Here is a 12,280-nt window from a genome sequence, read left to right on the forward strand (position 1 = left end):
GTAATTATTTTTGACAAAAAAAACTCACTTATCACATGGTTTTGATCTACATAATGTTGATCCAGAGCTTAAATTTAAAATTTAATTTTTTAAATTTTTATTCATACAAATACAAGCACAAAAGGGTACCCAGGTTATCAATACAAAAGTTATTTACTACCTTTTGTTGAAATTGTCAACAGTTTTCATTGAAGTTTTAAATTGTAGTAAGTCTAGTACTATAATGTCTAATGAGTATATAGTGTGAATAATTTTTATGATGCAATTAAAAAATTTATCAAAAGCAAAAAAACAAAAATTATTTTATTCTTGTAAAAACCACAAAATAAAAATGAATCTTCAAAATCACTTGAATTTAACTTATTCGCAAAATTTGCTGCAAAAAACTGTAACAACTGAACTTACTGAAAATTAATAATAAAACCAACAAAAAAATGATAAGCTAAATATTAAACATTGGATTACAAGAAATTGCATTAAAATATCAAAACATTAAAATTGGGGGTCAATCTCAACTCACTATTTTGAAAAAATTTGAAAGCGATCTAATTTAAATTAAAAAAACTTTTTCACAGAAATAAAAAAAGTTCTATTATTGATTGCAGTGACGACTTGTAAATATTGCTTAGTATAACTGTTGTTCATATATTTTATCATGCAATTATCTTTTTATATTTGAAATATATTATTTTTATACAAAGTTTATATTTTAATTTAAAGAATATTAAGTTATACTTTATGTAAGACAAATAATTTATCTTTCCCATGAAGCATAACTTAAAAAGTCAACAAAGTTTTATTTTATTGCAATTACTGCAATAAAACTAAAATTTAAAAGAGGTAAATTTATATAACGAAAACACATTAATCTAAACATTTCTGGCATCCCTTAACTGTGTATATAACTTATGTATAATTCAATGTATGCTTACCAATTATCTAGCAAAATAAGACTTATCTACAAGTCGGAAAAAACTCATCATCAAAACATGCTTGTCCACAAAACAAAAACAAAATTTGTTACAGATTTAAACTTTAACCTTATGACTAATAAAACCTCAAAATTTATGTACTTATTACATTTAAAACCAAAAAAATACTGATTAAAAATAAAAACTAACAGGTTACCTCTCTCACCACGACAATTTCTCTCAACTTTTTCAATGCATTTTAAATGGCAGTTATATTTACAATCTACACAAAACATATTTTGTATATATATATATATATATATATATATATATATATATATATATATATATATATAGTTATATTTACAATCTACACAAAACATATTTTGTATATATATATATATATATATATATATATATATATATATATATATATATATATATATATATATATATATATATATATATATATATATATATATATATATATATATATAATATACATATATATATATAATATATATATATATAATATATATATATAATATATATATATAATATATATATATATATATATATATATATATATATATATATATATATATATATATATATATATATATATATATATATATATATATATATATATATATATATATATATATATATATATGTATATATATATATATAAACATACAGCCCTCAAAAATAGTTTAGAGTTGGCATCAGGTTGCCACAAAGTTTTAACACAAAAGTTTCACCATAACACTATAGAAATAAACACCATATCACCATAGAAACAAGTTTGGAAAAAAATTGTCAACCTCAGACAATTTTAAAATGGCATTGCCATATGCTGACCTTAATTCTGAGGGCTGTATATTAGGGCGTCCCAAAAAACAATATTTTTGAAAAATATATGCTGCCACACCCTTAATGTGTTTTATATTAAAAAAAACACTGGTTTAAAAAAATTTTTAGGGTCCCTCAAGACCTTTGAACATATAACGAGTTGTTTAAATGTTTAAACATTATAAGAAAAAAATTTCTTTAAAAGTGTATCATGTTGGGACTCAAATAAAGCAAAATTATTCAAAAATTTAAAAAATGATAACTATACTATATAAAAACAAATATGTTAGACTTAACAGCATTATAAATGAAGCTTATTAACTAAAAAAGAAAAAAGTTTCTAAAAATATTTTTTTGACAACATTCTTTTTCAATAAAGTTTTTTATAATATAATTATCATTTTTGAAATTTTCATATGATTACGCTTCAATTGAAACCCAACATACACTTTTGAAGAACTTTTTTTCTGATAATATTAGGAACTCATTAAATGATTAAGGGTTTTGGGGGATCCCTAAAAATATTTTTTATTCAAACATTGTTTAAATCCTATGTTTTTTTATCATATTCCACATTGAGGGGGCAGCTTATATTTTTCAGAAACATTTTTTAGGATACCCTACTGTATATATACATATATATCAGGTGTTCAAAAAACAATGTACTCTACACTAGTGGCCATAGGAATGGACACCCCTTTAAAATATATGAAAACTTCACTTTGGTGTGTTTTTTAAAAGAAAATAACCATATTTATGCGGTTTTCTTTATTGATTATTATTTTTTTATGTGTTTAGATTCAAAAAAACTAATATTTTGATTAAAATTCACAATTTTAATATAAAAATATAACAATTTAACGACAAAGTGACAAATTATGGTAAATTTACGTTTTACAGCTTACAAAACATGTTATTAAAAAATTGGCTTATAAAAAAAAAACTTGATATTTTGTTGGATATCCATTATTTTTTATTACTTCAGCAATCCTACGAGGCATTAAGAGTCCACTAAATTGCCCAAATCTTCAGTGCTGATCACGTGAAACCAGGATTTGATTATGGCCTCTATTAATTGTCGCTTGTTCCCAGGTTTTCTTTCCTTACAAGTTTTTTCAGTCGAGACCACAGGTTTTCTATCAGATTCAGGTCCAAACTGTTTACAGGCCACTTCAAAATGTTTATCTTTTTGGCTTTAAATCAATTTTTGACAGTTTTTGCGTTGTGGCATGTAGCACTATCCTGCTGGAACACACAGGTTTCTGTTTTGCCCTCAAACAAATCATCAATTGATGTGAGTAATTTGGCTTCTAATATATTTTCTTGGTATTTTTTTAAAATCCACAATGTGGATACGACCCACAGCATCTCTTGTCATGCATCCCCACACCATTACACTTATGGGATGCTTCATTGTAACCAATGCGCACTCAGGTTAAAGATCTTCACCGGGCCTTCTTCTCACATAATTGACTCCATCACTTCCAAAAATGGAAATCTTGCTTTTATCACTTCAAATAACTCTTGCCCAGTCTCCCTTTGTCCACTCGTTGTGTTCTTTTGCCCAAATCAAACGATTCTTTTTGTTGTTTTTTGTTTGAATATGGTTTTTTCTGGGTCTTCTTGCTTTTAAACCATTTTCAAAAAGCCTTCGGCGAATTGTTCTTGAACTAACCGAAACTCCAACGGCCTCTAAATCATTTTTAATTTCAGCTGAAGTTGCTCTTCGGTTCTTAAGTGCAAGCCTCATTATTATCCTGTCATCGTTGGCAGTTGTCTTCTTAATTTTTCCATTTTTTGGCATATTTTTGAAGGTATTGGTTGCCTTAAACCTTTCACACACCTTCCTTACTCCAGATTTTGTTGCTCCATTTCCCAACTTTTTGGCGATTTCCATATACGAATAACCTTCTCCACGTAATGTAACAGCTTTGCATCGCTTTGTAGGTGATCAATATCCTTTCGCCATTGTAAATAAAAGTACAATTTAAAAAAAAAACATTAAATCTTCAAGAGCACTGTCGACTTTTCACCAGCAATTGTTGAAACTCAACTAAATGACTACAAAACAATGATCTTGTATTTAAAGCTTAAAAGATTTATGGATAAAAATGTTAATTAATAACGTAATTAACTATTAGTCATCACAATAAATAAACTAATTTTCATAAAAGCACAAAAATAGAGACATTCACCTTTTACTAGAGAAACTCATTAGCAGAGCAATGACTCATTTTTGACACCAATTAACAATAATAATCCATAATTATGTTTAAAATTGATATAAACGATTAAAATTTGTGATTTCCTATAAGCCAAATGATAAATGACATGGTTTAAATATAAAAATAAATAATTAAATCTACCAAGTGCATGATATGTCAACTTTTCTAAGAAAAATGGTAAAAATTACAGGGGTGTCAATTCCTATAGCCACTAGTGTATATAATAAGTTAACACTAAACTTAAAATCTTTTAGCAGTTGTTTAAAACCCTTAAACATTTAATGAGTAAAATCAAAAATACAATAAAATTAGCTTAAAAATTAGCCTAAAACAAATTAAAAAAACTTAAAAAAAAGACCTGGGTCTGAGTCAAATGAAGCAAAATTATAAGAAAAATTTCAAACATTTTTTAGAAAACTTTTGATATTAGATATAAAAAATGATGTTTTTTAATTAATAAATGTCATTTTTAGTTTTTATGACATTTGATGTTGAAAAAATGACATTAAAAAACGTCATTTCTTTAAATATGTACACAAAATTATAAGAAAAATTTCAAACATTTTTTAGAAAACTTTTGATATTAGATATAAAAAATGATGTTTTTTAATTAATAAATGTCATTTTTAGTTTTTATGACATTTGATGTTGAAAAAATGACATTAAAAAACGTCATTTCTTTAAATATGTACACAAATAAGTGTTTAGTTTGGTAGAGGAAACATTTCTTTGTTTTAGAATTACCAGTTAATAGGGACATTAAATAATATGGAATTTTATTAAGAGAGGGCTAAAAATAATTTCAAAATTTGAATTATTTTCAAAAGCATAAGTAAAAATTAATTTGCAGACTTACATGGTCAAAATCAGTAGTAACTGATGTTGTAGTTGTACAAAATGTAAATGATTTTATTGCATGTAAGTATGATTCCTTTTGTGGAGTAAGAGATAGATATTACTTAAATGATATCCAAATTATATTTATGCATCTTAATGGTCCATCTGAAAATTTGGCCACCAAGAGATAATGTCTGTTAGGTATCATTGTCAAATTTAGTTGTAATTGTAGTAATAATTGTAATTGTAGTAATTTAAATGCGATAGTGGTGTAGTGGTAGAGCGCTCGCTTCATTAGTGAGAGGTTCCGAGTTCAATCCCCACCACGTCCCTGGTAGTACCGCACTCAACTTGTTTCTCCGCCCAGCGGCCTTGTTCGTCAAGGTTCGTGTTTCTGAGTTATAGAGTTGAGAGAGGGTTATAACCACAATTAAGTAGCCTCCTCATCTGTAGTGGCCTTCTGGGCCTTGGGGAGGTGAATTAAAAAAAAAAAAAATTAATGTCCAAACAACATGATCAGGATAAACATATAAAATGGAAGTGAATGGAGGCCTTGTTATGAGATTTCATTATGTAACAAAAAGGCTTAATGCTACTAAATATAACTTTAACTCAGTTTTGACATTTACATCATTAAAAGTTAAATTGAGTCTTTAGCATATTATAAGGTACTGCATTGTAATTTAATTTAATTTTTTTAACAGCGTTAAATCATTTTAACAATATATCTATAACAAAAATTACCGATAAAATCTAAATTTGGTATTTGAAAAAGATTACAATTCTTTCCGCTTTTATAATTTATTTCTTAAAGATTATTAATAATTTATAGATATTTTTGAAAATTTGTATATTAAAAATGTGCTGAAAATTATCTTTACTCAACTATAAAAAAAACATTAAAAAAAAACTTGAAAAAAAAAAAAATAATAAAATAACTTTACTAAAGCTAAAATCAAACTTTATTTAGAATTTATTAAAGTTATTTTTAAAAAAAAAAAAAAAAAAAAAAAAAAGGGAGAGTATTTATAATAACTCTAACTAAATTATTAGGATTTATTCTCATCAGACTCTTGCTACCTTGAACATTTACCAGCTGATGTAATTTAAAAAAATAGAAAGAACGAAAGATTTGATAACAAACTTGGAAAAAAGGATAAAAGAAAAATAAAGCTTTCAAAATTATATATTTAAACAAAAAGTTTACATCTTATAGATTTTCTTGTCGAAAAGAACAAGAATATTATTAAAATAGATGCAAAAAATATGTATAACCATTATAACAAAGAAATATGAAAACCTTCATTAGTTCTGATATAAATGTAGAATGCAGCATTGTTGATTTTAATACTGGAAATAGCCATGATATTATAGCTGATTTTTTGTATCATTTAATCTTTAATCATATGAACATAAAATATATGATTTTATCAATTAAATGAATCTCAATTTTCTACTTCTATGACTTTCTTGGACCATCAAATTATCAACTTTCATATTTTCAACTCAAAGAGTGTGGGGATTGAAACAAAGTCTTAATAGTTATCTGTGAAAAAGCAAAAGCATGTATCAAATTTTATATTAATGTAGCATTAGTGATGTGGCTATATTTCAGAAGTGTGGAATTACAGAGTATATTAATTTTCAAGATTATTTTCTTGTCTATAAAAGAAATTATAGTTCAAAACTTGCTTTTACAGAAACAAAAAACTATTTATATTGCAATATTTTTAAGTATGTGAAAAGTTTACAAAAAAAGAGGTCATGCAATCAAAAAGAATTGTAAAAAGCATGTGTTTATTTTGAACGATTCAATGAACATATGTATTGAGATTTAAATAAAAATAAACCATTCAATCAAAAGTTATTTGGTGGATTATTTGATGGAGTAATGCTTCATTTATTGGCACTAGCAGCTTAATTTTTTAATGTTACTTTATAATTGGTAAACTTTAAACAATGTTTTTGTTTTTACAAATTTAGTTGTTTATTTTGTTATTTTTTTCGCAAACTGAAAATTTTTCACTTTTTTTCTATGTATACCAAAGATTCCTTTGCGTAATCCTTATACAAGTACTAATAAAAGAAAAGTAAATTTAAAAAAGATTAATAACCATTTTAAACTAATTTAAGAAGTATTTAGGCTTTCTTAAAAATTAAGGATTAAAACTTATTCAAAACATTTTTGTAAATTTATTTATTTGATCTACTTTTAAAAGGAATTTTCTTATTAACTAAATATATATTTTTAATATTTTTATTCTAAAAGTATCTTTTTAAAAGTCAATGCTTAGAGAGCAAGTTAATATTTTTCTGACCTTGCCAAATTCTTTTTATTCAAGCATTTACTCTCAGGTGCTTAATACAAAGAAGTGGTAGTTTGTTAACTTTTGGAAAATATACCCACCTTAAACCTATTAAGATTCATTAAACTCATTTGTTTATGAAATTTCTCTTATTGTCAAAGAAAACTATCTACTGATAAAAATCAGGCTTTAAAATGTCAAATTTAAACTAAATGATCAAAATGAAAACTTTTTTTGTAATCAGTTCTTGAAAATTTACTATTAATAAACAAGAATTCAAAAAGTTATTTAGAGCTTGTATTAAAAACTGAATAGCTTTAATTGATGTTTTCATTCATTTTAGAGTTATTTGTCATTTCGATTCCAGAATCCTTAGTTTTAATTTATTCAATATTTGCGTGACAAAAGCAAAACAGTACTCTATTACATTAGCATTTTTATAATTAAATTCAGCCCAATAAAATTGTGATAAAGGTTTAAACTTCTTGCGTTATGTTAATTTTTAATTATTAACTTATTGGTATATTCAATGAATATCAGAAAACAACAAACTATATAAGAAAACAAAAAAGATTTTATTTATGAAATTTTCTTACCAAATTATAAATAAAAACTTTTAAAACACAAAATTACGATTTTTTTAACATATTTCCTTGTATATTTTATATGTGTACAATTCCTCAATACAATTACAAATATATATGCTAAATATTTATATAAATAAATATGCCAACATACCTTTACACTGGTAACCTTGTTTGAGCAGTCCTATAAGCTAATAATAATTAAAAACATAAGTTAAAATTAAAAAAATCTTAACTTTTTAGGAAGTATGTATAAATATATTTTTAATTTTTTAAATCCAAATCATACAACAAAAGTTATAGCTGTTTGTTAAAAATGAAACAATAATGAATATTTGAATAATGTTTTAGCTACTAATATATTTCTAAAATACTTACCAGTGTTATGCATAATACTCACCAGTTTTCTGCAATTATGACATTGAGTTGGCTTTCCATATGTATGTACCACAAATGTATGTGGTATATTGGTTATATCTGTTATACTCCTACTATCAGTTGGCCCAATTGTGTTTCTTCTATCTTTTGTATATTTATCTGAACTATCTGAATCTAGGTTAAAATTTCTGGAAGATGGTGACAAAGTTGAACAACCATTACGAGTTATTTGTACTCCAGAACAGTTGTTAAGTATCTTAAAAGCACACTTTTTATGAAAATTTCCATTACAACCTAAAATAAAACATTCGTTTAATATCAAACAAAATAAAACTGAAATATGTGTCAATGAAATTCCTTCTATTATAATATAAGATAAATTAAAATAATATAAGATATTAAAATAACATAAATTCAGATAATATAAGATAGTATAAATTAAAATAGATTAGTATAAATTAGTATAAATTAAAAAACTTTTACAGTACACACCTTCACATTTTAGTCCTTGCCGAACAAGTCCAAATAGCATAACAGCACAGTAATCACAAAATGTTGGAGACTTATACGAGTGAACATACAGCATATGTGGGCGCAAACCATTATCAAATGATTGAGAAACTAAAACATAACATAAAATTATGAAAGCAATGTCTATTTAACGACTCAAATTTTATGAACTTTCAAGTATAACCGCAAATAGGTTTGGTTCAATTATAAAAACAAACAATACAACAACCTTTTATGCTAGCTGACCAGATTTGTATCAAAAAACATTGTTATTAAAAAAAATTCATATTCTTATATAGATTTCATATACTGACTATATATATTTATATATATATAAATATATATATATATTTTAAACAAAAAAATAAATTTAGCAAAAAAATATTAATTTAAAAAATACAGTTTTAAAGTTTTTCAGGTATTTTGATGTTTTTAGAAAAATTAAGCTTTTTAAAAAACTCTCACCCTTTTGTTTGTTATAGTATATAATATCTTTATATATTATTATGTATATAATATCTATAAAACTTCAAAAGTGTTTTAATTTCTATTCTAAAAAAATGGAAAAGATTAAAAAAAAAAAAAAAGGTTTTATTGATAGGATTTGAACCACGACAACCGGTTCAGAAATGCTGCAAGCTAACCACTTTGGCCACATATGGGTGTTGTCTTATGAAAATTTTAAAAATATTTAATAAACAAAAGACTTTATAAAACAGCAAATAAACTTTTTTAATATTTCTCTCCCTTTCGTTTGTTATAGTGTATAATATTTTTATATATGTTATGTATATAGTATTTATAAAACTTTAAAAGTGTTTTATTTTGTATTTTAGAAAAATTGAAAAAGATTAAAAAAAAAAAATGTTAGTGGTAGGATTTGAACCACGGCACTTTGCATCAAAAGCTCAACAAGCTAACCACTTAAACAAAAACAAAATTTTAAACAAAAAACTTTTATTACAAATTTTATAAACAAAAAACTTTTTAAAACAGCAAATAAATTCTACAAATAAAAATTTATGAGATAATGCTGCAATGCAGTTTTTAAGCAAAAGTAAAATTGTAAAACTTATTATATGTTTTAACATTACATAATTTGAAGTTTAGATAAATTAGATATTTGCATACGCTTTTATTTACATTTTTTCATGGAAAAAAGTGCTGCAACTCATTCTTACATCAGTTGCAATAATGCAGTTGTCAAACACGCTTGAAGGGGCACTAACACTATTAAGTTTATCATTAATATAAAGAGACTAATAATTTCCTTTAACAAGTAATAAAATAAAATAAATTCGCATAATTAAATGCCCAGTAACATCTAATAAGTATGGTAAGTAGACGAGTTAATCTGCTACTTATTAAAACAACTTACTAAATATATTAAGTTGGTGTTAACCTACTAAATAGGTACTTAATAATATTATACTTAGTAGAAATTTTTCAGTTTTTTCATAACAAGAATTTAATTTTTGAAACTGTGTTTAAAATTTTAGCAGTTAATTTTTATTTATAGAGCAAATATAGCATCTATTTATAAAACCTTTTAATATGGTAGTGGTGCAGTAGTAGAGTGCCTGTAAGCAAAAAAGTTCTAATTTTAACCCCACTATATTATCTCTGTGCAGCAGCCTTATTTATCAAGGTTCGGAGTTTAAGAGTCAAGAGGGTTGTAACCACAATTTTTAAAAAAAAAGCTAAAAAAAAACTTCTTTGAAATGTAATTACATTATATTTAAAAAGAAAATATTTACTTTTATTTGTTAACAAACTACCAGTTTGTCCTTTAGAGTTATATGTTGTGTTAGGCATCGTTATATCTTTCAGATGAACAAAGAACGCTCTCAACTCTTCAACAGCACAATGCCATCATTAAAAATTAATTAATGCTAACAAAATAAAATATTTTTATATATCATATCACTAATTAACATTAAATAATTTTAAATTTATAGACCAAGAAAATTATAAATAATTATACTTAAAAGCTAAAATAAATCATATATACTAGTTAAAATGCATTTTTCAAATGCATATAAATATATAAATATATATATATATATATATTTTTGTTTCCGTTTTGTTGTTGTTTTTTTCCTTTTTCTATACTATTTTTATCATAAATATAATTATTTTTTAATTTTTATCATATTTTTATTTTTATTTATATATATTTAAATTTTTTTTTTTATTATAAAAATATTTACTTTGTATTTATTTTTGTTATTTTTATTTATTATATATTATATTTCATTTTTATTTTCATCTATTTGCAAATACAATTAATTACATTAATATAACCATATTTAAACCTTGCTGTAACCCTAACCCTAAACCTGAGCTTGATGGTGACCCAAACCAAACCCTCAGTTGATGTAGCAGCACTACACTGCGAGTCAGGCTATTTGATAGTTGATGTATGTAGTTCTTGTTGCTTATGGGGACATTTTTTTTACAAAAAAACCAATGCTTACGGGGACAAAAAATTAACGGGTACACTAAAATGTCCCCGATAATGCTAATGTCCCAAGAAGTGTTCATTTTTTTTGTAAAATTTGTCCCTGTGATACTATAGGTGTGTGTGTGTGTGTGTGTATATATATATATATATATATATATATATATATATATATATATATATATATATATATGCATAATTTTATAAAGAATTTAAATTAAACGCATACACAGTCACACATGTTAATGATCGTAATTTATTTCTGTTACAATAATTTTGCATTCATATTTCATGAACTACATCTGGATTAAATAACACTTATGTAACATATTTAACATATACTGAGTAGGGTTAATAGATTCTTTGGAATTAATATTGAAAAATATCTCTTTATGACTTTTTACATGCAAAAATTGTTATTATATGATCCGATCGCAGAGACTTAGCCAATTCATTTTTAACATGTGTGTCCCATTGTTGTTTCATAGTGGCCCTTTAGTTTAGTTTTCTTATTAGCATGCATATAGATGGGAAAACTTAAGTATATTTGGTTGAAAAAAATTTCATTGAGGAGAAAAAGAAGACTCCTACAAACTATTAGGATGCAAATTATCTTCCATAAAGTCGTCTATGACACCATTAATGTAAAATTGCATCAGTTAATAGACTTTAATATTATAAGATGCTGATTTATCAACCAGATAAATGAGATACTTGATGAAAAAATCTTCACAATGTAAAATCTTATTTAAATTTGTTTAACAAAATGAAAATAACATTTTAAGATAACATTTTAAGATTTTCACCTAAAATGTATGGGGATAACATGAAAGTTTGCTAAAATTCTGTTTAAAAATCTTGCTAAAAATTCTGTATAAAATTTTTGCTAAAAATTCTGTTTCAAAGTCAAGAGGACATGCAACAACTTCAGTCAAAATTTTGACCCACAATGAACCAAGACTTGACCATAAAGGGATCAAGACTTGTTTATTAGCTGTTGAATTAGACTGTTTATTGAGCTTGTTGTTTATTAGCTAGTTTGTCTTTAATTGTTAGTAAACTCTCAACAGTTACTAACAATTTTATTAAGGACCTGGCTTTTTTTAAGAAGCCAGCAGTGTAACTTTATAGTCATCCAGTATTTTGGGACAACTTGCAACTAAAATTGAGAAATAACTATCAGACAGTAGGCAGGTAAGACAACCGAGGAGCCATC

General features: G+C 24.7%; 1 protein-coding gene across 5 annotated transcripts in view; it reads right to left on the minus strand.

Moving 5' to 3' along the window:
• LOC100198141 (serine/threonine-protein kinase D3) overlaps nt 1-12,280 on the minus strand; it is a 57,626-nt gene that overhangs the window by 26,113 nt on the left and 19,233 nt on the right. For all 5 annotated transcript variants that reach the window (XM_065805767.1, XM_065805769.1, XM_065805768.1 and 2 more), the window contains 5 exons: nt 10,361-10,495; nt 8,586-8,714; nt 8,116-8,387; nt 7,870-7,906; nt 1,129-1,194 (listed from right to left, as the gene is read on the minus strand). In XM_065805767.1, the coding sequence (XP_065661839.1) occupies nt 1,129-1,194; nt 7,870-7,906; nt 8,116-8,387; nt 8,586-8,714; nt 10,361-10,418 (562 nt within the window). In that variant the 5' untranslated portion in view covers nt 10,419-10,495. The remainder of the gene's footprint in view (nt 1-1,128; nt 1,195-7,869; nt 7,907-8,115; nt 8,388-8,585; nt 8,715-10,360; nt 10,496-12,280) is intronic.

Source organism: Hydra vulgaris, chromosome 09 (genome assembly GCF_038396675.1).
Source record: "Hydra vulgaris chromosome 09, alternate assembly HydraT2T_AEP".
NCBI lineage: Eukaryota > Metazoa > Cnidaria > Hydrozoa > Anthoathecata > Hydridae > Hydra > Hydra vulgaris.